Source organism: Elaeis guineensis, chromosome 14 (assembly GCF_000442705.2).
Source record: "Elaeis guineensis isolate ETL-2024a chromosome 14, EG11, whole genome shotgun sequence".
NCBI classification, from domain to species: Eukaryota; Viridiplantae; Streptophyta; class Magnoliopsida; order Arecales; family Arecaceae; genus Elaeis; species Elaeis guineensis.
This window is the reverse complement of record NC_026006.2, coordinates 64,219,194-64,246,613: the sequence shown is the minus strand read 5'-3', so window position 1 is coordinate 64,246,613 and position 27,420 is coordinate 64,219,194. Positions and strand designations below refer to the sequence as shown.

Below are 27,420 nucleotides of genomic sequence, written 5' to 3'. Positions count from 1 at the left end.
GTTTGTCCATTATCTGTCCCTCTGGATCCTTGGTCATATGCTGATAAAACAGTTTTTTGTTTTTTTTTTTTCCAAATGTTCTTTGACTGTCAGAAGTTTGTTCTTCCCTTTTATTGAAATGGCCTGGATGAGGTTAACCCATGTTCTGATAATAGCATTGCTACTGTCATCGAGGTGAAATCAACAGCATAATTCTCGTTATTGATGCAAATATTCCTTTCTGATGACAATATTGGGTGAATTGTAGCTACGATAACAAAAGCTCTTTTTTTTTTTTTTTTGGTAATAGGAGTAATTCTTGTTCAGATGGAAAAGCTCTTTTTTCCCTTTGTACAAATTAGGTAAAATCACCACATTCTGAGATACACCTCATGTAGACTAACAATGTGAGGTGGCAAAAGGAAATCATTTTCAAAGCTAAGATCTGCATCCAAACTTTCTGGCAATCACCCTGCTAAAGACCAATTCAAAGCTGTGTAGATCACAAGCAAATATAGGGGGCCGATGGTGAGAGAAAGGTGGAACAATTAGGCTTCATGACCTAGAGGAAGGGTGCAAAACCTGAGTCAAGAAATATTAGCTTTTACATTGTTAGCTATATCAAATTCTTCGGAAAATTATGATCAGGTTTCTGTAATTGCCATAGAGTCCACAAGTGACCACCAAGTGGCTCTTTACAACAACAGAAGCTGGCAAAACACCTATCGTGACTGATTTGGTGAATATTGATGCTAGATCAAGTAAGCAGCTGCAGATGCTGCCATCCTAGTTTAACCACATTTACTATCAATTACCAATAAGAATAATTCAAGTCAACTGATTCATGAACTCTCCAGTAGAAGCAGATATAACGTTTCTCATCATTCTTGCATGTTAATGTTACAAAAATTCAGATAAGTACATAGCCCTCTCTGGATGCATGAGGGTGTTTATGGTTCTGTCTTGTTAAGGCAGCGAATTTGAGAAGTGCCATAATACAAAACTAAATTATAGGGGGAATAATTGTCCGCCGAGCACCATCTACATGAAAGTGAAAACTGGAGTCACTAACTTCATTAAAATTCGAACCTGTTTCTGCCCATGTCATAACCTTACTTTTGATCAAAGTCCAAGGATTGTTTTGAGAAGCCATAGAACAAAAACAATATCACCCAAAAAATGCATGGCAGATGCTACCAGCTATTTCCATGAAGGCTAGATCTGGCTACAGCGCAATCAAGTCACTTCCGCTTATATGCTGCACAATCCCTGTGACTCAATCTGAATCATCCAGAAGCAGTCATAAAGCAGCATGGCATATTATAACTTGTTACTTCTTTCTTTTATTAATCTTGGTTTTTGAATTCATCTTCAAATGGCTAGTACTTTTGCGATCCCCTATTCTTCCTCCAGAATTTTTTGCATTTCCTCTCTGTTTTAGCTTCGATTTTCTGTTTTTCCATACCGTGGAGGTTTTCACACCACAGTCATCCATGTTGCTGTCTGATGAAACCCGTTCCTCAAAGATTCCAAAACCAGTAAGCTTTTCGTACTCGCTTTCATCAATCTCCCCTCTCTTCAGCTTTTTCAGTAAGCGATAGTCCTGCTCTAACTCTTCATCATCCTCCTTTGTCTGAGTTGCTTTGCGTTGCCTACCTGTTTTCTTTCTCGTAACAGTAATAGAACCATCTGGGATTTGCTTCACTCTTTCTGATTTTGGCCCCTGCCGGGATTCTGCTTCCTTCCTTTGCAAAGCCTTTTGCCTTTGTTTCTCCCTAGCCTTGTCCCTAAATCCAAACATTAGTAAGCAATTTTAGAATTAAAAAAAATGAGGATTGCAAATAGGAATAAACCAAATCATTCCTAGGCACAACAGCCTCATGCACGTAATGCAATGGTGGAATAGGCAATGGCGACCAAAGACTACCACAAAGATGGTGCTGACTGGAAAATGAGAAGAATTATAGAACAGAGAGCTAATATTGCCCATAAAGAATTGCTTACTTGTACTTAATCTGAGTAACATCAATATCATCCTCAGGAGAAAAACCGTCAACTGAGAGAGAGTGATGTTTCACCTCTGGCATAGAAGGGATCTGCAGTAAGCCATATCCCATAGCCAATTTCCCAATTTCTAGTTCTTTCCACCTAAAAAGCAAGTTATTAAGAACTTCAAAAAAATTATAGATGATTAAGAAAGAAGGGATTGTGACTACCTGAAGATGTACGAGCAATGGTGCTCTTTATATGCACGAATGTATGACACGAATGCTTTAAGACCCTTCTCCATGACATCACGATCTTCTTTTGCAGCAGATCTTATCTGTGACAGTTATTCTCATGATCTTTAAGATGATCTTTGATTAGCAATTTGATTTGACAAAGATGCATAAAGTTTAAATATATATTAAGGGTGTGATTGCACTCTTTATAGAAAAGAATTGTGAATTAAAAAAGACAATTGCATAATGGAAAGAATAAAAGCATAACAGACTTTAGGCAGGCTTATCCTTCTTTTCAATGGAGCTTCTACATGCATAAAGCCTACCTATGAGATTGGCAACAAAAAAGGTTATGGAGTTCATCTTTTGCAGAGTGACAGCAGGCCAGATTATATGAGTCACAGATAATAGGCTATAAAGTTTTCCTATCATAAAACTTGCACAGAGCAGGCACAGGGTGACAAATGCAATAAAAGCTAATAGACGTTGAGGTCACATTCCATGCGTATGTACAACATAAGATAAAATCTTGCTGCCCATCAACAGCAACAATCACCTCATTTTAAAGACTGGAGCAGATGACCCTACATACAATCTTCTCCATGCAAGCAGGAATGGTAATTGACCAAATAATATAAATGCTCACAAAGAAGCTAAATTTTAAGAAAGTGATACTGATTTCAAGATGTCTGCAGGGCATTACAGTTACCAAACAGCAAACATGTTTTGCCAAAAAGAAAGTGTCAAATTCTTGGTGAGTCAAACTTGATAATAAACACAGTAAAATTACCAAAATGACTCAAAATAAAACCAAGAGGAACAAAAAAGGATTCTAATATGACTTTATGTATTGAAATATCTTGATATGAGAAAAAAGAAAGAAAAGGAACCAAGGCAAAACAAACCTTCCAAAAGGTTCATGTACATCAGAAGGTAACACAAGACTTCAAAATAGGAGAAAGCTGGCTTGAGGTGGCAACTCCAGAACAAGAAGCTCTGAGAGAGAAATATTGAATACAATGACAAGAAAGCTTGGGAATTACCATGACATCACAAGCCAAAGCCACCAAATCAACTCAACTCAACCAAGCCTCAATCCCAAACTATTTCAGACCACATGAATCCTTTTCCTCTATTCTACTTTGTTTAAGGCCACACACTCTTTGGAAGATGTAGCAAAATTAAGTTCTTCCTTGCTAATTCATCACACATGATTTTCAATCTGCCTCTACCTCTCTTTCATTCTACATATATCAAATCACTCCATTTCTTATTTTATCTTCTCTCATATAACCATGCATCCATATCAACATTCTCATTTTGGCGCATGTTCCTATGATCACATAATATCCAATTGAATTTCTCTCTTTTAACTAACATGCTCTAATCCTATGGATAACATCCTCTTCAATCTCCCATTCCTCATGAATAATCGAACCTAAATATCAAAAATGATCACTCTTAGAAACTTCATGATCTTCAATTTTGACTCCATTTTTATTTCTAGTTTTACTAAAATTACATTCCATATATTCCAATTTGATCCTACTTAACCGATAACTCTTATCTTCTAATGCACCCCATAATTCTAACTTACAATTAACTTCAACCTTAGTTTCATCCGCTAACTATATCATCCGCTAATAGCATGCACCAAGCAAAAGCTCCAAGGCGCACAAAGATAGCCAAGAGGGCAAGTGGCAGATGCCAAGTGATTCCAGAAAAAGAGAGAGAAAGGTAAACACGATCACATTTGTTTATATAGGTGGGTACATATTTCCAGTATGCATGGATTAGATGAGTTTAACCACTTGATGATAATGAAGCATAGAAAACTATTCTAGACTGACTGATCACAGGTTGTAAGGTGGTCAGGTCATGGACACTTGCGATCTCCTCTCAGCCAAAATTCATCGTTTAGGAAAAGTTCATTTAATTCAAACCATTCTAGCAGCACCAAGGGCTTCTTGTGGAATCAAACCAGGACCACTATAGGTTGGTCAAATCTTCAAAGTTGATACATAGTTAAGGATCTCTGAAATTTGGCAATCCTTTGGCAAGACAAGTTCAACTAACAAGTCTGAAAAGGGAAAACCCACAACCATATTATTTGTTAAGATCTTAAATAAATGGATAAATCTACATACAGATTCAAAAACCATCGAAAATGAGAATGCAGAAGACAACACCACACAGGGACCAACTCGACAAGAAGTTACATCATGCATGTGTATGGGTCCATGCACGCATCTATACATCCATCATACCATGGTCCAAGAGTGTGAGTGTGTGCACCAACTAAGAAAGTGATGCATAAAAGATTAAGGGGTGTACTAACACAAAATAGCTAAAGAATCGATATTTCTAACATGAAAATAAAATAAACAAGTAAAGGAGATCCAACAGTGTTTCTGCACTGCTGACTCAGCAAGCAACCACAATCTTTTTGTGAACTACATAAAAATGAAAAATATGTGACATCAGATTCTTGAATTTAAGCACTTGTCTCTAATCCCATGACAATAACCTTTCTTCACATAAGGATTGGCTTCCAGGTACATGAAATTACTTGGACTACTTGCTGTATACCTTTGCATACCATAACCAGACAAGTTAAATATACATGACCTACCTCAGAACTGTTTGTTATAACACACTTACATTCCCTAGGAGACACTTGTCAAGATCACCCCCCACCCCCACCCCCACCCCCAAATAAAAAAGAATCCCCCCTCCCACCTTTTCAAGTGTTCAATGCAGAAATCATCCGTTCAGGGTAGCTCCCACTCTCTGCCGTTGCAGCTGGCAAAGTTCATCATGCAGTGTTTAGTTGCAATCAAGTGTGACAAATATAAATCCTATCTTTTTCATGGTTGGAGTGGTTTAAGGAGAGTTACCACCCATTCTTTAGCGAGGAGTGGAGGTTTATTGCTGGCTGTTTTAGAGATCAAACCAATCCAACAAGTTGGTATAGGTTAACAAACCTACAGAAGGTTTCATAGGTGGCAAAGGCAATTTGATTTGAACTATCTCATGATGCTGGATCCTTCGAATAACATCTGTAGCAGATGTCATGTATACACTGTCATTTGTTCTGCTTTCTAAGATTCTGATCAACTAGAACATTCCCAAAAATACAACAAATATTTTGGATTACACAAGCACCTCTCAGAAATGAAAAGGTATGTCACAAATTAAATTCGATATTTTTACAAATGCAAATGAAAATATAATCATAAGATATAGACCTGGAGGACAGATACTCACCTGAGGAATGATATTCAAGGCATCACTGAAACACTCCCTCTCTTTAAGAGGGATCCTTCTTAACCGCAAGAACTCCACATAAGCATCCTCCTGCAAGCAAATATCATTTAACTCAAAAGGACAGCATAACTTTTCTAGGGGGCATTTTGTAGCACACAAACATATGCCTAAGCAAACCTTTGGTAACAGAAATATGACAGCACTTCCTTGTCTGCCAATTCGTGCAGTCCGACCAACTCTATGTACGAACACATTAGGATCTTGAGGGGGATCATACTGCACATACAACATATTAATTTATTTCCTAACATGAAAAATGCAGACATTATGGTAAATATTAAGATTTACATATAACCACAAATAACAGAAAGGAGATTAAAATTAATAGACTACTTCTCAAGTTATTAAATTGCACATCTACTTAACTGCAAATAGTGATAAACTCAAATAATTAGAATATATAGTGATAAACTCAAATAATTAGAATATATAGTGATAAACTCAAATAATTAGAATATATGGTGACCAGAAAAACAGGTTACTTTCATTATATAATATTGGAAAGAATCTCATTAAGGGTATTTTCCACACATATTCAAGAATAACAATAAGCTCTTGACCATCATCTATCCAATTTGTCTGTTGAATCTATTTAATGTTGATTTTAGGACATGAAAGTTGGGAGAGGAAAAATGCATGCCATTTGTGTTCTCATGTTGGAGAAGTCAAGTAGCATACATGAAAAGACAAGAAGAAGGGAAAAAAAAAAAAGGAAAGGCGTAGAAAAGATGACAGGCGTTTTATTGTGAGAGCAGAGAGAGGAAAGTATCGATGCAGCAAGAGGAAAATTTAGGGAAAATATATAGATCGTCAGCTAACATCTATGCCTCTGACCTCTGGAATGAAGATTACAGTATATTCGTCAAAGCTGCTGGAAGCTGCCATTTTAGTTGAATTTCTCAAAGAAACAAAATGCAAAGATGATACCAATATGAACCTACCTAACTAAGAAAACTAATGATTTCTCTTTTAAAATTCTAAGTTAAGATTCCACATGTCAACTGATATGATTGAAAAACAGATCACAACAAAAATTTACTTGGAGAAACTATTGGATAAACTACACCAGGATCTACCTGCACAATCCAATCAACACCTGGAATGTCAAGTCCCCTTGCTGCTACATCAGTACATAGCAGAATACCACTTGAAAGTGCTGTGTATGATGCCAATGCTTTCTCCCTTGCAATCTTCAGAGAAAAGCACAGGATGCTAAATCCAAAACACATTTAGCCTTTCAAAATGTTAAAGATTACCAACTTATCTCACTATATTGTCTACCTTACCTGTTTCATCCTCCCATGAAGAGGAATCAGTGGACAACCTTTGAGAACAGCAAGCTGTGGAAGAACAAGCCCCCAATAATCAACACAAGCACATGTCATGAAGTAGCTGTCATCAGAAACATAAACAGAAATTAAAGTAACAAGTTAGGGATGAATTATAGCCATGCCACCTTCGACATGTGGATAAAAAGGCAGATCATATATCTATTAGATCATGCATATTCTTACATAATTATCTTTTTAGATATGTTTTGTGACAGGAAATCAACAAGCTGCGATGGTTTCTTTTCTGCCTCACATATCAGGTACTGCACAATAAAAGATGAGAATCAGTTTTAAGTGAAGCGACTGAGAGGGGAGAAATGTTATATAACATCGGTAGCACTATTAGCATAATATGCTTCAAATAAGATTTTATCACACACCAAGAAACTATATCTGATAAGGGTGTAAATATACCTAAAAGAAGTGTTTGTGGTTATTAAGATTTTATTGCCCTGTCAAAATTTAAGAAAAAGCTACCAAAATCCTTACTAGGTGGGGATCTCTTTTATTGCTCATGTGTCACCTCAACACCTATCAATTGAGCCATGCTCCACAGACAAAAACTTTCCTTTTCTTCCATGAATGTTTCCCGCATCCCATTGTTCTTTCTGAATCTTGAAGCACAAAGTGAGAACAGAATTTAATGATTTAATGGAAGGGATGATGTACTTTACGTTGCTAACAATTAAAAACCACAGAGTGAAAGGAAGCAGGGAGGGAGTAATAAAATAGCACGAAGACAGGCTCAAAACCTTAATTAACAAGCCCTAATTCTGAGTTTTAAATCCTTGGATATCTGTCGATAAACATTTGAGATTTTGCACTCTCAACCTGCATATAGCCTTTACACATTATCAAGCCACCTCAAGACATAACTTCATCTTATATTGGTGAAATCTGGAAGCATCATTTGAGTGCTTGGTTTACTTATGAAAAATACTACATTTATCATAAGTGGCATCTGAAATATAGGCTCACTCCATGAAATATGAATTATTAGAAAGATAAACTGATATAGCATTTATCGTTGATCAACTGCCAGATAGAGTTTGACTGGAAATGCTTGATAGGTGTCTTTTGTAACCGAAAACTTGTCAAATATTCCATGCAGATTAGGTAGAGAAAATAGTTAACCATTCTAATCATGAATGATTGTTGGCAAGTGTTTTGTACCAGGACACTGGGCAAACTAAAGGTCATAATGTTTTTAGGAAAATTTTAGCAAGACTTAGTCTATGATTGCTCAAGTGATCTAATGCACCTTTTAAATCAATCAAGGTGTGTAATACGTCAATGCCTCACATCATGCTCCTCCCTAGTAAATGAATAACATTATCTGGCCTTTATTATGCAGAACAGCCTGATACAAAAAGAAAAAAGAAAAAAATCCTATACAACTCAACTAAGCCTTAGTCCCAAACTAGTTGGGGTCAGGCAATAAAATATCAATAAAAAAATCCTATGTACTCTATAAAAATTCCATTTTAAATTTAGCAATCATGATTAGAAATAGATCTTTTATGACTGGTTTCTGCATAATTGTTTGCATCAATACTGAAAAGCTTGCTTTCAACTTCAAGAACTTATAAATGCTTGATTTGGAACCAATAAACCTTTCAGCATTACAAATTAAAATATTAGTAACAAAATAAAAATTATAATTAAACCATACAATGTTTTCATATGCATAAAAAACTATCACGTTTACTGATGCAATAACAAGACAATATACAACTAATCACGAAATTTGTTTTTTCATTACCAAAATAGAACAATTTTTCAATAGTCCACCATTTTTGCCCTTATACCCAATGATATGTGACAAACCAGGTATGTTCAGCAAAAAATAATTTCTGGGGAAAATGTTAAGCATTATAGCAAAGTTCAGGGGAAGGAAAATTGATAACAGTTAACACCTAGGCTAATGAAAGATCCAGCATTTTGGATAGAAAATCCAACATTAATACAGATTTACATGAAACATCTATCATAAAAATCAAAGGAACATTGAGAAAAACAAATTTATTTACATGTGTAATGTATCAATAACCAAAATAAATAAAAGATGAATACTCAGCAAGAGAGTATTTCATGAATTCGTAAATAAAATCTTTAATTACATTAATAGATATTTTGATGAACATACCTCGATATGAAGTCCCAAAGGTGTTCTAGAAGTGGTTGATTGCTGTGCGGATTCCAAATTATGTAGTGGTTTAGCTCCTGTTCGAACTTCAACCCTAACAGGATTTCTTAATCCTGCCCTAGAGAGCTCTTCAACTGCCTCTGTTTGAGTAGCTGAAAAAAGGCCCGTCCTACGAAGCTTTGGCAAGCGAGAAATGATAGATGTAATTTGCTTTTGAAATCCCATATCCAAGAGTCTATCAGCCTCATCCAAAATAAGGATCTGTTGATAGCCAAAATAAAAATAAGCAATAAAAAAGGTTGATGTATGCATTACAATCTAAGATGCGGTGTTAAGATATGAATGGGCACATGCAATCAAGAGATGCTGTTCCTATGGGAGACACTAAACCAGGTCTATTATATGGGAATAGAAGATTGAGGGATGTCATCCCACCTAAGAAGGGACAAAGACATCCTTCAGATGTCTACAAAGAAATTTCTAGCAGACAACAAATCTCTCATGCTGTCTACTGCCCCCATTCATGAATATCTCACATATATGAATCACTTTTCCCTAAATGTGATACAAACATAAATGGACAGGATTTTGTAAAGGCATTGCAGAAGGTATGTCATGAGTCAGCCCCAAAAAAAAAAAAAAACTAATTGCACATCCAGAAGATAGCATTGTCCTATATCAGGCTTTAGAACCATTTTAGTAAAAAGCACAAAAGGTACATTCATTGATGGTTGTAATCTAAAAGAAGCACGGTTTGAAGGACAGCTATTATCAAAAGGGACAATTCAGTTGGTGTCTTTGCATATTTTATATTTTTCTGTTTGTCCTTTTTCTTTGGTGGGAAGCTCTATGTATCATGAAATGGCCATGTTGAGAATTTAGTGGGCATGCATGATTGGCATAAAACTAAAAACACGAGTTTGCACTACAGTGGTAGGGTTGGCACATCTCATATAGCCATAGGAAGATTAGACTGAGCCATGAAGAATGAAACTTTTGATATATGAAGGATGTTTTTAAGCCCAATCACTTTTTTTATAATGTCATGGATCTATATAAGAATAAAAACATTAATATATAGGAAAAAATAAGCAAGTTAACTAAACCCTATTAATCATTCATTGTCTTGCCTAAGTAATCCATGTCTTTTTTTATAACTTTAACAATTAAAATTTTTACATCAATGAAACCAATAAGCAAAAAAAAATACCTCAAGTGACCGGAAATCTAGGATGTCTAGACGCTCCATCACATCATGTAGCTTGCCAGGTGTGCCCACTAGAATGTTTGCACCTTCATCTTCTAATTTCCTTACATCAGTTTTAATGTCCACCCCTCCAACAAGAAGCATAGATTTAACATTTGGCATCGTTGAGAAGAAAGGCTGTGCAACATGGTATATTTGTGATGATAATTCACGTGTTGGAGAGATTATCATTCCCATGACCTGATATACACAGGTGCACACTTAGATACCACTGAACGATATCATCATAGTTATAAGAAATGTATTCAAATTTTAACCACAACAACTATGTGCCAAATATAGCTGGTGAATAATCAATTTATTTAAATCAAACCAGCAATCAGAATTTCTTATGTTTAAACAAATTATAAACAATGCGGGCCATGTGTTCGCTTGGAAACTTCCAGAAACATTAGCACAATAAGAAGTACAACCCAGAATACATGCACTCACATAAAGCAAACGTATGAGTGGTATTGTCATATGGTGATCATCAGTTATCATAAACCTTTTAGCTCGCATGGCTATAACTTAAGTTAATATACAAAGCAAATCATTTTACATAAGCATATCTACTTTAGCACATGACAAGAGAAAGGTTAAAATATCACATGCCAAGCCATGTCAATCGATGACCAGCACAGTACATATGCCAACAACACTATGCAATGAAGATTGTAGGTGAGTTAATCCAGGCACCAAATCAACCAAGCTAAAAAAGTAGTGGAAAGTAGACTCATGTATATCTGATAGTAATTTGCTCTCCTACTCATATAGAAAAATATGTAACAATACTATATTTTACTCATATAAGATATTGTCATCTTTAAATCCTCTATATGACTCAATTTGACCTTCTTTACAATTGGACACTGACTTAAATAAAATTAGTCGTATGGTCACAACAAGGACAGCTTATTCCAACAGAACGTCTGAAAAATGACGAGACATGGTACACATGATATTCTCAAAGATATATAAGTGATAAATTTGATTTTGCCCAAGAGCCCATTGTACAACACAAGTGTAACTCATGACAGTCAACCAAGGGGCCTTGAAACATTCCTTCATTCTGTTTTACATTTTACCTTTTTCTTTGGCACAAGCTTAAAGTTTATTACATCAAAGGATCCTAAAGAGGCTTAAGAGTAGGAATTCAGAACCAATTTCAGCTAGCCTAGGGTCTGATATGTTTCAATTACAGCCAATCCATCAATCTTATATAAGTATTGCCTCATTTCAAACAGTTCAAGCCAATTCTAATGGGATCTAGTCATAGAGTATCTATTTTAATCTCTTCCGGCAAAAGATAATATTTTGTGACAAACCATGATGGTCTCATCCAAATCCAACGAGTATCTCATTTCAGTCTTCCCAGTAGAAGTCCAAAATATTTAATTTCATATTGTATTTTAGAGTCTCAAGCTTCATCTTAGTGTCCTCTTGAGCTACACATGAGAATAGCATCGTCTAAAGAATTCTACCTACTTCCATATCTGTAACTATAACTAACAAATAGCATATCCTAGCAGAATTTTATCAATAACAACACCATTCGCAGGATCTTCATGATCACCAGACTTTCACACAACAATCACCCGAAAATAAATCAAACATACCCAGCTCCACCCAAGTGCGTATCCTTCCCAATAATAGCAAACAAAATCAACTCAATAGCATCCTTTTTTCTTCCATTTTCCCTATCTTGTGTCTAAGTTCCACTTTCCAAAAACAAAAACTTAACAGACAATTCCTTTCTTGGTGATAATTCAAAATTGTCGCAGTTGCCTTTTCCATTCCTATTCTTTAGAATCAGCCAGGGTTTCAAGCTGGTTACTGCAATCAAAAAAAATTAAAATTAAAAAATTTCCAATAAACGTCTACCGTGCTACTTACCTTACTTCACCTCCATCCTATCAAATTAAAAAAATCCACGACAGAATTCCAAGACCAAATTTTGTGCAAGTCCAAATTAAAAAACTATTTCAAGATCCAACATCCAACAAACAAAAATTTAAGAACCAACTATTTCTACAGATTGAGACACAGAGAGATAGGAAGATAGGAACCTGGTGGGATTTGGGGGGAGAGGGGCATCGGCGGAGGATCTCGACAAAGGGCACGATAAAGGCGAGGGTTTTACCGGAGCCGGTGGCGGCGTCGACGGCGACATCTTTGTAGGAGCAGAGCAAGGGGATGGTCGCGGCTTGGACCGGCGTGCAGAGGTGGAAGCCAGCAGCGGTTAGCGCTTGGATAACGGGCTCCGATATAGGGGGCTTCAGCTCGGAGAAGCGAGTGGTCGTCAGCGCTCGGTTCGAGGGCTCGGAGTCCACCATGACTTCCCCAACTTTCTCGCCAGGGAGGCCTTCCCCGTTTCGGTGCTCAGACTAGGGTTTCGGGAGAGACTCCAGGGCACCATGCCGCCTTACGTACCGTTATGAAAAATGTTTACTATTAAAAAGGTGTTATTCGCAAAAACTATTGTAAAGTCGTAATTTGTCCGGATGGCAACGGGTAGGGTACCCGCAAAATTTGCCCTAGCCGTATCCGGATCCGTTTAAATTCTTACTATCCGTATCTGTTCCATACCGGATTACGAAATCAACTATAGGTCCCAAACCCGGACCATTTAAAATTGATATACCCGAATCCGCCCGGTTCACGCTAATTTATATTCATATCATCATGAGAATGAATGGAACTTCAAAAATTTTGTACAAAGAAGAATATTTTCGGTCAAAAATTCCTGATTACTAAGAAATATTATATTTTTATCTAAAATTGATAATTTTTCATACGATCTTGATACAAATACGATACGATATGATACATATTTAGATAAATTTAGATTTAAAATAAATAGATTCGGATCATAAATGAATTGACCTATTTATAACACGATAAATTAATACGTTCAATGGATTGATCCGCATAATTCATTTTGATCCATTTGATGGAATTGATCATAACAAATTAATAAATTATCCGACATGTCTAAACATATTAAATATATTTATTTTAAAATAATTTAAAAATAAATGAGAAAAATTAAAAAATTATAATCATAATTTAAAACAAACAATGAATAAATTCAGAACTATGAATTAACGTAGCAGATAATTAAATTATTTTTATATTATTTTAATAATTTAATTAATTTTTTATTATATTTATTAAATTTTATAAATAAATTAAATAATTAAATAAATTATTAGATAGATCGTATTATTGATTGTGCCAGACAGATCGTATTGTATCAATCCATATATATTCGTATCGTATTCTTATTTTATATATCGATCTGTTTAATTAAATAAAATATATTTAAATTAAATTAATTTATATTATATTTTTATATCAAGATGATCCATATACGACCGATGAACACGAATTGCCAGTCCAACTCTCGTCAAGATTAAGCTCTTGAAACCTCAAAGACCACTTATTCCGCCACAACTCGCACCAAATCTTATTTGCTTGAGAAAACTCAACCGGATTACCAGACGTCTGGAACCGAAAAAACCCTTTCGATCTTGCTCAGGTGCTCTTCTTACCCACGTATCTCTGAAAAAGATAATAAAATAAAAAAAAAGAAAAAAAATAATCAATCTACGTGAGAAAAGTTCTTACCTTTTTAATTTTTTCCGTCCTTCCTTTCATTTTCGTTGATCTTTGCTATGTTTTCCCACGATTTCTTCTGTTCTTTTCCGTCCTCAGGGTCTCAATCGGGTGGGAGGGGCGGAGCGGCGGCCGAATAAGGAAAGTTTAGACCAAGGCTAGCGTTTTGTATTGGTATTTTATATATAAGAATTTAAAGGGTATAAATATATTATCAATCAATTTATAAATAGAACCAAGCTGCCTTATTAGTTAAGGTAGTGGTTAGGATGTCCAAAGATTTGGAGTTAAAATTCTCTCATTCTCCTGTTACAGGGTATCTTGCAAAATGGGTCCATTAGCATTTGGAATGAACCAGGTATCCAAAAAAAAACCTGCCCGACTGCCATCCCTAGTAATTTCTCATTAATAGTATATATATAAGTTTCCCACTATTGAGTTCAATTTCCTTGCTGAATTATGCTGTCTTTGCATATTGGAGTATTGGACTCCTTAATGCGAAGTTGGTCTAAAGTAAATCAAATGAGATCTATTCTATTTTAACACTAACTCTATGGTTCGTCTTAATTCATCGAATAGCTCTATGAAACTGGCATCGAAATCAATGTTCATTTCTATAGCATGATATAATATGGATACTATTTTTCTCATATATTATGATTTTCTAATGCTTATCGATTTATGTGCATTAGTGCATGGCAGTGCAAGCTTTGATAGTCGTAAAGATGGTCTGTTTTTCCCTTTACTTTTAATTCAGGCTGTTCCAACCTTGGAGTTTTGGCTCAATTTGCCGCAAAGAACAAGGTTAAGTTCTTAGCATACTTCTTATTCTTGAAAGTTGAAGCACTCCGTTAGAGAAGCATGTCACATTGAGAGTGTGGCATATAACTTTAAAGGTTGGGTGCTATTATATTGTTTTTGGTTGAAATCTGTCATGATGTACTGTGACAGGTTGTTTATGGTTTCCCCCTTGGTACGTCTATTGTAGTAAGTCTGAATGGGAGTTCTCGGTGCAAACACCAAAACTCACCTTTTTATTTTCTCATAATACCCATACTCTGGGGATGTATTGGGAAGAAGCAGTTCCCCTGGCACCAGTAGGTTTATGTCTAATTAACAGGTTCTGGTAGTTGGTCTTTACATTGCAGGTGCCATTGATGAGTGCAACTGCACCTGCACAGCCATTTATCTGGTTGAAATTTGATGCAATTGACCCATGCTTATCATCTGCTCTAACTCTGAAGAACTGCAATGACTACAGTTGATTTTGACATTGTAGTATATTTCTTCTCTTTTCTCCAGGGTATGCTTGGTTCTTTAGTAAGAAGGTCCCAAGGACAGCCTAGAGATGGTAAGAGTTTCTTATGCTCCTATGAACTACTGGAAAACACATTTGAACAGCCTTCTGATGGAGCTTTTTTGGTGGATTTAGTTGCTCATGTGGGAACAGCTAATTGTGATGACAGCAAATTTTGTGATTAAAACAATGCACCTGACTTGATCTTTATTAGCAGGGGTAGGATTGAGCACGGGTCGAGTTGGAACGGATTAAGAAAAAAATTTGATCTGATTGGATCCAATCGAGTTGAAAAAAATCCAATCCACTGCCAACCGTTTATCATATATAAACCGTTTGAAACCAAAATTAACGATTTGTAATGGATTCGAATAGGTTGTATCGATTTGGACTTCAATGTTGATCCAATATTGATTTTAAACATCACAATCCAATACACTATTTAATTCGTATAAAAATTAGAATATAATAATTATATAACATCCATAAGTTAGCACATGACATGTCATAATTGCCAATTTCCAATTCTCCAAAGAGCCCAAGTATTGAAAATACTATATCGGTTGGTCGGATTCGGTTTCATATGGATTAAAAATGTAGAAACCGAATCCGACCATAATTAATTAAATTTTTTACGAATAACAATCCGATTCAAGTTCGATTTCATACGGGTTCGGTTTCATATGGGTCGGATTAGGTGAGTTTCTTCAGATTTTGATTATTTGCTCAACTCTAAGTAGAGGTCTTTTGCTATATAGAGGTGTGCTGCAGAGGGTCTCAAGGTAGATATTTTTATTTTTTGGTATCATTTTCTTGATGCAAGGACTGATATTATTTCTCTGCACCAATCTGATATACTATATTGGAAGTGACGGATACATATTCTTGTGTTGTTCTTTTGGTTGGATATTGTTGATTTGCCAATTACCATGTATGTCTTCATAAACACGGTTCTGCTTAAGTTATTATCTTAGAAATATGATGTCTAGCCCCGCAAGTGAGATACTCTGTCTTTGTTGGATCTCTTACATTAATCACGAAGGGATTTTGGTGTTAAAAATTTCTTTTGGATGAGATTATGAGAAGTATGAAGAAGTTTTAAGCACGGCGATTGTTAGTTGGTGACTGAATTGATATAGAGATGAAAGGCCCAAGCCCGCTATTGCAGGATTTACATCTCTAACCGATATTTCTATTTTTTTGGTGCAACTGATGTTTCTATCAAAATATCTTGTACGTTATGCAAAGATCCAGTTCATTCTGATGCTCTTGTTCAATCATAAATTATATTGGCACATTACATTATTGCATTATCCAAATTAATCAGGTTGTCCTCATGGGTCTCCTACAATTTCAAACATAAATACCTAAAAAATTTTAAGTGTCGTGATTGACAATTATATAATCTTTTCGTGATTTCACTTCTTCTGTACAAACAGCAAAATATTTTGGAACATCCTTCTTCTTTCCCTGGTAAAGAATCTTTTGCTCAGTCCATGGTGGGACCTTTTGAGGTTTATGCTTTGCTTTGTTCATCTGACATAATAATTCATAAAACATGTCTTATCACTGTCTCCAACGATTCTTATGCTGCAAAGCTGAGTGGAGATTGTGCAAACACACCTAAATAACTTTCTACCTCGTCTCAAAATATGTTTATTTTTGTTCTAGTCTGATTCTCTATTTGTTTATACATTGAATAAAGCACATAGCATTACATATCCATTCCATTTTCATTTCTTTTGCTTCAGCTAAAATATCATCTTGCGTGCTATGTATATTTTCAGTGGCTAATCATTCTTTATTTTTTATAGTTATATTGTTCAATCACAATTTGGTGTTCAATATTAATCTTTTCTTCTTAATAAATATATACAATCTATATTCTCAATTGATTGATAACGATACTGCTTAGCTGTTCGTGCATTTTCCATCACTACTTTTGCCACTCGCATGGCTTTCTATTTTTTGGGTAACTACCCACTAGCATGGCATTGACTAGCAGCCTCCACTCAACAAAAAAACGAAAAAAAGACATTAACTACTTGCCGGCTCTATATGCTCACTTATTTTTCATCATTTTAAGTCAACATATTTAGATTTGGTTCTGGGATATTCTTTTTGAATTTTGTTTTTACCTTCGCAAGTGGTATAAAAAGGCAAGACAGTAACAATGTTCTCCAAGGATGATTTTTCATCAACCTGAATAATTCTCTGACTTGTTCTTTGATAACCAAAATCAAGAATGCAGTGTTTATTCATGAATCATCAATCACTCAGTTCTCCTTTTCTATTGGTAAGAATTTTCACAACTTATCAAGGGATATTCCTACATTAAAAATTACTTTTAATGTTAATGGTGATGATATTTCTATTGATTCAACAAGTATGAAGATTAGCAGATCAATATATGTTATTTTTTGATTCAACAATAATGAATATTAGCAGATCAACATATGTTATTTGTAATTCTTTGTATTCTTTTCAAACTTTCAGCAAATTCTTGTGACTATAATGAAACATAAGAGAACACTTATGCTGGACAGCTGTTTTTTTTTTTTTTTTTTTTCTGCCCCCCTCTCTCTCTCCTTTTTTTCTGATGCAACTTCCTCTTAACCTTGATTCTGATAGGAGAGAGAGAGTTCAACTACAGCAACCTATAAAACAAGACTTTGTGGAATAGTGTCGACATCTCTGATGCTACCTTTCTTCTGCAGTGGATGAAGGAATAGATAAGGGAATAAATCAAGAGACAAGTTGTGGAGATCGAGAGAGGCGTGGGAGTTTATTCTTCTTCCACCTGGAAGGGTAACCATCAATCATTTAGCAGTGCAAGGCGTCGGGCTCAAGTTTGTTGTGCACACGGAAGAAAGGTGGCGAGATCGCGACCTCTGAAAGCCCTTGTTTCATAACGCGTGGAGGGTACGACCGCAGCCCTGCGCCAGGATTTTATTTCCTCCTGCCCTGGGGTGATGCGTGGTGCCAAAGAGGGAGAGCTTCGGACGGTATCTGGAGAACTTAATGCAGAGGGACTTGGATTGGGAGAGAAAATGTACGAGGGTTGAGCTTTATTGACTATTTCTAATGGCTGACACGTTTCCAGTGGGAAGTAGGGAATGGGAAGGAAGAAGTGGCCATTCCTAGAAGGGAAGGAATCTGAGTAATGATATGATGCCACATGAAGGCCCTGGTTCAGTTTCATGCAAAAAGTTACGTGAGAAATGGAAATGGTCCCTTCCTCTACCAAGCCAAATGCACTGGAATGCTATGTTTTTCCTTTTTTTTTTTTGGGTAATGATTGGAATGCTTTGTTTAATATCAGTGATTATGTTGTAAAGGAAACGGCATATGAGTAATGGAATACAAATGCGTTGGAGATTTTGTGATGTATCCTTAAAAACCATGTTGGTAATTATGAAATGAACCTCTCTTAATTTGTCCAAAGTCACCTAGTGTAGGCTCTATATGAAACATTTTGACCAACTATCTGCTTGTTTGTGATTATGGTGCAAGTAGTGAATGAAAACTATTTGCACCGAGCTTGATAAGGATCCTCTGAGATGCTTTGAAAAGCCAGATAAATCTATGCATCTACATATGAGTGCACACGTTTATGTGCTGGTGCTGGTGTGGCTATGGCAACGTGTAGGACTCCAATTGTACCATCTCTATCTCCTAAATTTGTGTGGATTTTATTGAAAAGCAAAGCTTCTACTTAGAACCATCCTCATATGTGTATATTTTTAGCATTTTCTTATGCACCAAGATTATAAGTCTTGGTAGGATGGAAAGTATTCCAGCTATCTCATCTTATTTCTATTAAAAAAGGATCAAGGCAGAACACTGAAATCTAGTCAATGGGAAAAGAAAAAAAAAAAAAAAAAGAAGGAAAGAAGAAAGAAAAAAGAGAGAGAAAAAAAAGAAAAAAAATTAAAAAATAAAGAAATAGAGCAAAAGAAAAAAGAAATAAAGGAAAAAAAAAAAGGAAGAAAGCAAGAAAATAAAAGAAAAAAATGGAGAAAGCAAAAAAGAAAAAAAAAAAGAAAGGAAAGAAAAAAAAATAGAGGGAGAATAAGAGAAGAGAGATAAAATATCTACTAAGATAGTGTGGATAGTGGGAGATCCTGTTCCATAAAGAATCCTTAATGTCCTTATCCCGCTAGTAAAAAAACTTTGATCTACACCATGACTTGTACTTCCAAAAATTTGTATTGTAAGCGATAAAAGCGTGATAAAATTTGAAAAAAATGATGGAAGATCATTAGAAAATTATTGAAACTAAAATACTATTTGCACTGCATGCTGCAATATACTTATGTGTGTAAGTTTATTTGTAAATAACTTATAATGCAATGGTTGTAAATTATCTATATTAAACATATTCATTTGCTAGATGGTGAAATATGTCATTTTTATGATTTTTTTTTTTCAAGGCATATTGGGTTGGGAAGAGTTGGATTATGGAACGAGAATAAAAATGAATGATTCCTATTTTAATTGTATAGTTGGGGCAAATCTTATTTATATTCTGATTTTAAATTCCATCTTCTAAAATCTTATGCTTATACTTTTATATGCAAACCTCATTTCAATTATGGTCAAGAATCAAATACATAAGAAATATGATCATTTTGATCTTAATTTCAAATCATGAATTAAATGGACGTTTAATTATAGAAAAGACCCACACCCCAAATATCTAAATAATCTAATAGGTGGCACCGCCACGCCTCTTTCCAATTACAAAATCCTACCGTCACTCAAAGAGGACAGCTCGCACCCCCTTCTCCCTCAACTCAACTCAACTAGTGCGATGGACGGCGATTAGCACCACCGCACTCCTTTCGTGACGTCAACCTTTGAATCGAACAACACTATTTTCCTGATTCGTGCAACTATTCGTGAGATTGAAATGCTTTGAAAGTAGTGCAGAGCGCGATCCTCGCGGAAGAGGACCAATTATTGTTTTGCGCGGAGCATGCAACCCGAACGGTTACAAAATCCTATCCCCAATTAACGGCGGCAGCACGCACCCCCTTCTCCCACAACTCGGCCTGAGTCGTTTTTTTCTTCCCTTCTAGACCAGAATCCAAATAAATTAATTAAAATAATAATAATAATAATAAATAAGGAACCACCGGAGAGAAAAGTATAAGAGCCTGAAGAGGGGAAGAACCAATAAGTCCGAAAGAAAGCTCCATCCACCACCACCCCCACCCCTTCTCTCTCGGCAACGATCGGACTCTCCGCCTCCTGTTGATCCGATGTGACTCCTCCCGTCGTCCCCTCCCCTAAATTGTTATTATTGTGTATGGCGACAACCCTGATAGCGATTCCGCCTGTTTCAATCCCTTTTAATCCCTGATAGTTCTAATCCTAACCCTAATTCCCAAACCCTAACGCTAGATTCAGTCCTTCTCCTTCATGGCCGACGCGTCCCCAAAGTTCAGGCCCCCGGACCTCCTCCCTCCTGCGGCCGCCGGTGAGCTCAGCGTCTCCCATGACGGCCTGGACTTCTGGCAGTTCATGGTCGCCGGCTCCATCGCCGGCGTCGTCGAGCACACCGCCATGTTCCCCGTCGACACTCTTAAGACACGGATGCAGGCTGGCTCCCCACCCTGCCAACCTCCCGTTGGCCTCCGCCAGGCCCTCCGCTCCATCCTCCGCGTTGAGGGCCCCCTCGGCCTCTATCGCGGCCTTGGCGCCATGGGCCTCGGCGCCGGCCCTGCCCACGCCGTCTACTTCTCCGTCTACGAGATCTCAAAGGAGCTCCTTTCCCAGGGGAACCCCAACAACCCGGTTGCTCATGCCTCGTCGGGAGTTCTTGCTACTGTGGCCAGTGATGCGGTGTTCACGCCAATGGACACGGTGAAGCAGAGGCTGCAGCTCAAGAGCAGTCCGTACAAGGGGGTCGCCGACTGCGTCGGGAGGGTATTGAGGGAGGAGGGGATCAGGGCGTTCTTCGCATCGTACCGGACCACGGTGGTGATGAACGCCCCCTATACGGCGGTCCACTTCGCGACCTATGAGGCGGCAAAGAGGGGGCTGATGGAGTTTTCCCCTGATAGCGCGAATGATGAGAGGCTTGTCGTGCATGCCACGGCTGGGGCCGCTGCAGGAGCCTTGGCCGCAGCAGTTACCACTCCGCTCGATGTGGTCAAGACCCAGTTGCAGTGCCAGGTAAAGCTTTTCAGCTGATTTCATGTCATCACTAAATCTCAATTTTTTTTCTTTATTTTTGCTGCTGAGTTGGGAGTTATTCTATGAAGTTTTATTTTGATATCTGGAGGTTTGAATTAATTACTGTTTCAGATATTTGTTTCTGTAATAAAGTTGTTGAACATAGTGAGGTCGTTGCCGATGATGCTCTCCAGTTAAGTGAAAAAGGTATAACCATGCATCATGTGTCATATCATGCACCATAATAGACGAATCCACTTTTACAGAGAACATAACATGATGAATGTTCATAACTAAGTATGAATGACATAAAGGGCATAAAAATATTATTCTGTTCTGGTGAAAGATGGAATATCTTGTGGTCACAACATTAGTAAAGGAGGTCCAATTAGAAGGAACTTTATTCTAGTAAGTTTTTTGGAATCCTCACAAATGGTAGTTCTTTACTAATATTACATCATCTTTAAAGGAAAGTTCTGAGTGTAGTGGAGCTCTATGACTTGTAACCAATGGAGAGAAGAAAAAAAATTGTCAAGTTTTTTTGCTCCACTTTGATGAAAGAGGCCATGGAGAATATTTTGCATTATTGCAAACAACTATTCAATAAATTCCTCATTTGTTAATCCGTTATTTAAGGGGATATTGCCAGATTCAAGCAAACCCAATATGGGTGTGCTTGTACTTGGTTCTAAAGGCAATTTTGCTTGGAGAATCACCCAGAAGCATTTGTGTATAGTGAAATTATTAAACAAAGTTTTGGATTTTATTCTATCTGATACAGTGTTAAAAGCCAAACCAGGAGTTACATGTGACGAGTATAATGGATAGAGGAATGGAAATTAGGATGAGGAAAATGGAGATGTATATTAATAACTTGTCGGTGGACTGGAGTAATCACGTACCATGGTAGAAAGATTCTGAATTCAGTTATAGATTACTTGATTGGATAAACAATAGCAAACTTAAATTTTTGTATGAGTATAAAGGTATGGTCTCATTTACATATAACAGGTGAGGTCCATGATTAAAGTCCCTTGTTCCTGCATCATGTCATTGTAGCATTATGTCTGTCTTTATCTATTTCAAGTAGGCAAGTACAATCGAAGGTTGACATACCAGTATCTAATGTCAGATTGAGCATGCTTACTAAAATTATGGCTCTAGGTTTGAGTATGTAAGAACCAAAAAAAACAAAAAACAAAAAGTTTTTTCCTCAAACGATAAATTTTTTAAAGCCTTCTCTAAAGATGATGCCTGACCTAGAATTGCACTAGAATTCCTAGAATTAAGACTGTGCATGTTAGAGATCTATGATTTCTTAAAATACAAATATATGCATTCATGATATCAGTCAATCATATATATGATATGATATTTGATTAAAGTAGAAGAGTCAAAATTTCTTATTTAATAGCGAACATTCCTCCCATTAGAATTGCCTTTTCAACAGATGAAAAAAAAAACTGAGTCTAAGATGATGCATAAATTGAACACCAATAAGAATCATAAGATACATTAGCATGGTTTCTTGTATGTAGCAACATAATAAGTATTGCAGAGCTGTATGTTCTTGTCACAAATCACATCATCTAGCCTAATATGTCCACTGAATGTTTCTGATAGCTTACACATAAGCAAATATGTCACTTTCATTCATTATCTTTGCCTTGCTTCCACCTCATTCCTTTTCTCTTCCTTCTTTTGCACTTTCTCCGCTCCATAGAACGTTATCAAAGTGCCACAAATAAATAAAATCTTCTTCATGTTGTCATACCAGCATGATCCAACTTAATTGATCTAATAAAGATCTTTGGCATATCTTAAACATTGAATTCTACTTTGCTTTAGTGGATTTTACTTATGACCTAGCCTTGAACTGGTTTGAGTTCCTAATTAAGTTGTAGTGCTTAGGACTTTTACAGATACAAACTAGTCATAAACTAGTCCTACCATACAAGATATTAACTGATTTTTATTTGTTGCATGATCTATTTGCTGCTTGATGATGATGTCCTTTCAGTTGTGAAAACGTCTAATGTACTATAACTCGAGATTGAAAAGTAGGGTGATACCTTTCTTATTAAAAACTAAGTTGATGGATAAATTGCTATTATCCTATATTAGTTTTATATCAATCTTTTACCAGTTCAACTGGTCGTTGTAACTATGGTTGGAGGTGCATCACCAATGGACAATCAAGTACTTCCATCCTTTGGCATAACAAATCCTTGATTACTGATTGATCGTACACTCTAAGCTCACATTCAGTTTTAAAAGAAAAATAGAGACAGCAAGAAAAAGAACAACTGTGATCATGGCAATTGCGTAGATGTTCAGATATTCCATTATGTAATGCTGAATTGCTTGAGATACTTGATAACTATATTTGTGACATAACCATTTGGTATACTCAGGTAAACTTATAAGACCATTTGGTATACTCAGTTAAACTTATAGTACCATAGGATATCTGCTAGGTGTCTGCCCCTTGGCAAATGATGTCCAATACACTTTATGGGCATCGAGATTGTCATCACTTCAATCTTCTAGTGGTGCCTTCTCATGGATTATGATTAGTTTGTACCCAGACATGCGGACGTAAGCTCTGATTTTGTTAGGACGTTGCTTGAAAGACCCATGGAGGTGTCCCTAGATGCAAGTTATTGACAGCCCATGCTGCTATCCTCAAGCACCTAGGAATGGAACATTGGAGCACAATTCAACACATGTTTGTGTGAGGTGATACTATAACCATCAAGGCTTCAGAAGTGACTTAGCAGATTATTTGGAGTGGAGTAAATCTGTTGAAGGGTTTGTCTTTGAGTTTTCACTTTGGGTTTGCCTTTGAGCAATTCCCCTGATGGTTGCTTATTAGCCACCACAACTCAATTACTGAAAATATGTCAATAACGCCAGTATGTTGTTATTAAATCTGCATGATTGGTCAAAAAGTTCTCCTAGTCGAGCACATGATTCCTCAGTGGGTTCCATATCTTGTTTACCATGTAGGGCTGTAACAGGCTGAACTCTGACCAGGCTGCCCATCAAAACCAAAGCATCCGTTGAAGATCCACGATCCAGGCCAAACTCATGATCATGATCATCTCCTGAATAGGCCCAAGTTTCCTGGTTATAACGTTGATCGAAAGAAATAGTCTATGGGCTGTAAGACCCTGTTCATAGTTCAGAACAGTGTTATTACCGATTTCTTGGTATGAGGCAAGTAACTAAAGTCTGGATCTGGTTTTTTGTTTCTTTACTTTAATCCAGTATGAGATAGAACTTGATCAAAATGATCATTTGACTTGCTATCTACTTCCACTCCAAGAGAAAAACATGCTTATCAAGATATCGGCAGTTTTCTAGATATTGTCTATGGTGTTAGATTGCCTTTGGGTTGTAGGGAAGTAAGTCATGTTGTTGGCGTGTGGGTGTGGGAGTGAAACAAGAACATTTTTCTTTCTTGTGCTTCCATTGAGCAGTGGTGGGTAAGAGCCAAGAGATGGCAACAACCAACACGGGTGGCTCAACACATATGGAGGCCTAAAGCTAAATATTAAAATGTGATTTTTTTTTCTATTAAAATTTATGTAAATTTTTTTCTGAAATTTTATTTTTCTAGCTTTTTGAGATGCAAAATTTTTTAGTAAAATGTGGCTTTTGAAATTTTTAGCTATTACAATTATCTTATATTTTTTAAATGGCTAATACAAGATCAACAATCAAAATTTTTAATTCAATGAATCAATTATTAAATAAAATAGAGACAATATAATAATATAATATAAATTTCAAATTAAATAAAAAAATTTATAAAGATTAGAACAATAGTATCCGATTGTTGAATGCTGATTGCAAATGAGATGAATAATCAATTAATTATCTTGTACAGGAGTGCAGACTGCAGAAAATATGAGTTAGAGTCTTAGAAAGTACTACAAAAAAGAAGAGTAAAGAGAATAAGGAAAGAAGAATTAAGAAATGGATACTATAAATTAAAAAAACATACTTTTATAAGAAAAAAATACAATCGTTGTGGAGAAATCCGTTGATTGATTGGGAATTGGCAAGTATTAATCACGGCAGGCCGCAAACGCATCTTATTTCCTCCCACGCACCATCTGCCACGTGTGTCGGGACTTGAGAAACGAAAAAAAAGGGACCGTCGCACGGAGACTCAAAGCCCTTTTGTCTTCCTTGCCACCTGCTGGCCCACCGCTTGGCGACTGGAAGCCTGAAAAACCCTGCCGCTGGAAGCCTGGAACTCCGCCGCTGTCGGAGATGCCCCTCAAGCGGGCTCAACCACTGGAAGTTCGGAACACCCCGCCGTTAGAAGCCTAGAATGTCCGCCATAGCCTGTGGCGGTGGCTGCAATCAGCCGGCGACAATCTGTCCCTTCTCCTCCGCCACCCCATCGTCTTCTTCCCAGCCGTCCGATTGCTGCTTCTCGTCGTCGTCCTCTGCTTCGGATTTGGTCTTGGTCTAAAAGTTGCGTGAGAGCATCATAAGGGAGAGGGCGACGTCCTCCTCCGTGGTGGTGTCGGAGACGGAGTTGGCCGGTCTTGGTTTTGGGTGCTCCAGCGGGGGCAAGGGAGCGGGGCGGGGGCGCTTGGAGCAACGGCCATGGGATGGCGGGGCTCGAGAGGACTCCGGTTCGCTCTTTCCATCCTGGACGATGGAGGAGGAGCCGGTGTCCACGGCCCCGAAGGAGGAGAACTCCGGATCCACGAGCCGGAAGCTCTTCCTCGGATTCTCTCTAAGGCTATAGTAGAAACCAATCCCCTTACCATCCTCGTCATTGCCCGGCTCTTCTACGTCCTCCGACGCCGTTCATCTTCTGGCGGGTGGATGGCTGGACGCAATGGTGGCCTTATCCTTCGGCCGGCCCTAGATGGCAACTCAGCAAGAGAGGGCTGGGCTCGATTCCAGAGCGAGGCAAGGGGAGGTCGTGGTCCTTGGTGGAACTGGCGGCAAGAACCTTGAGGCCCAAGAGCATCTGGCTGAATGTCATAGCTATGGAGGGCAAACATGGAGGGAGCAGCTGGGGTAGAGGGCTACCAGGAGATGGGCCACTTGGGCAGGTTCAGCACCATGGATGAGTCCGGAGGGGAGCATGCTGCCATTGAAGGGATCAATATCAACGAGTCTGGTTTTAGGTTTTAGACCAGTATGTCTGAATGTAGGAAGTGGACCGGTAAGACGTGGATTAGTTGTAGTTTGGTGTTGGTGGCAGGGTTAGTTTTTCTGTGTCAAGGTGGTGTTGCTGGGTTTCTTTGTTTTGTTGTTGGGTTTATGTGGTGGTGTAGGACTTCAGTAGGCAGCTTGAGCCTCGTGAGTCATACTGGTATGTGACTTGCTGCTTTGTTTTAATGAACTAAAGTGTATTTAGTGTGAAAAGAAAAAAATCCTGGTGATGAAGTCACCACTTCGGAACTGTATTGACTGATCTGCTTGCTAATTGTTTTACATGACTTACTATTTTTTTTGCTGGTTTTTTCATATGGGTTTCTAGAATCAAACCATTATTATTGTTGCAAATGTGCTTGTATTACCTTTTCTCCCTCAAATTTTTTGGCTGAAGATTTGACCATAACTGTCTCTGGTTGTTCGGTAGGGTGTTTGTGGTTGTGACAGATTCTCTAGCAGCTCTATACAAGAGGTTTTTCGAACCATAGTAACTCGCGATGGGTATGCTGGGCTCATGAGGGGATGGAAGCCGAGGATGCTTTTCCATGCTCCGGCGGCTGCTATTTGCTGGTCTACATACGAAGCCTCGAAGTCCTTTTTTTCAAGAGTTCAATGACCGAAAGATGCTTTCCTGAGATTTCATAGCAAAAATATATTTCCCCCCCCCCTTTTTTCTTCGCCCTTTGTCTTTGAAGGTGGTTGTTCCTCAAATCTTATATGGTGTCATGCTTCCTTGGCCAATGGAAATAAGCATCTTCCATGGGTGCTGCTTTCTGTGCCAAGCATAGTCCATGTGGATTGTCGTCCACATCTGTTTGATGACATTTATTTGTATAATTTCTTGTTCAAATAGTGTCTTATTTATGTTGATGAAAGTTGCTTGACTA

At 37.3% G+C, this 27,420-nt stretch overlaps 2 protein-coding genes and 1 pseudogene across 5 annotated transcripts; 2 read left to right on the top strand and 1 right to left on the bottom strand.

Moving 5' to 3' along the window:
• Window positions 1–836: 836 nt before the first annotated feature.
• Window positions 837–12,698, bottom strand: LOC105057150 (DEAD-box ATP-dependent RNA helicase 18). Of its 2 annotated transcripts, XM_010939633.4 has the most exons (11): window positions 12,321–12,698; window positions 10,216–10,452; window positions 9,006–9,266; window positions 7,043–7,122; window positions 6,815–6,920; window positions 6,605–6,718; window positions 5,646–5,744; window positions 5,469–5,558; window positions 2,196–2,302; window positions 1,984–2,127; window positions 837–1,766 (listed from the first exon to the last, which is right to left on the bottom strand). In XM_010939633.4, exons 1-11 carry the CDS (start codon window positions 12,585–12,587, stop codon window positions 1,310–1,312), a joined length of 1,962 nt encoding a protein of 653 aa, XP_010937935.1. In that variant the 5' UTR covers window positions 12,588–12,698; the 3' UTR covers window positions 837–1,309. The 2 variants fall into 2 exon arrangements, with proteins under 2 accessions (XP_010937935.1, XP_073104473.1); XM_073248372.1 differs by lacking the exon at window positions 7,043–7,122 and having other exon boundaries at window positions 6,815–6,868.
• Window positions 12,699–20,271: 7,573 nt separating this feature from the next.
• Window positions 20,272–27,420, top strand: LOC105057152 (uncharacterized). Of its 3 annotated transcripts, none has more exons than XM_073248396.1 (2): window positions 20,272–21,346; window positions 21,479–24,349. In XM_073248396.1, exons 1-2 carry the CDS (start codon window positions 20,591–20,593, stop codon window positions 21,542–21,544), a joined length of 822 nt encoding a protein of 273 aa, XP_073104497.1. In that variant the 5' UTR covers window positions 20,272–20,590; the 3' UTR covers window positions 21,545–24,349. The 3 variants fall into 3 exon arrangements, with proteins under 3 accessions (XP_073104497.1, XP_010937939.1, XP_010937938.1); XM_010939637.4 differs by lacking the exon at window positions 21,479–24,349 and adding an exon at window positions 24,356–24,494 and having other exon boundaries at window positions 20,273–21,346; XM_010939636.4 differs by lacking the exon at window positions 21,479–24,349 and adding an exon at window positions 26,961–27,420 and having other exon boundaries at window positions 20,312–21,346.
• Window positions 26,238–26,509, top strand: LOC140853683 (protein EMB-1-like; annotated as a pseudogene).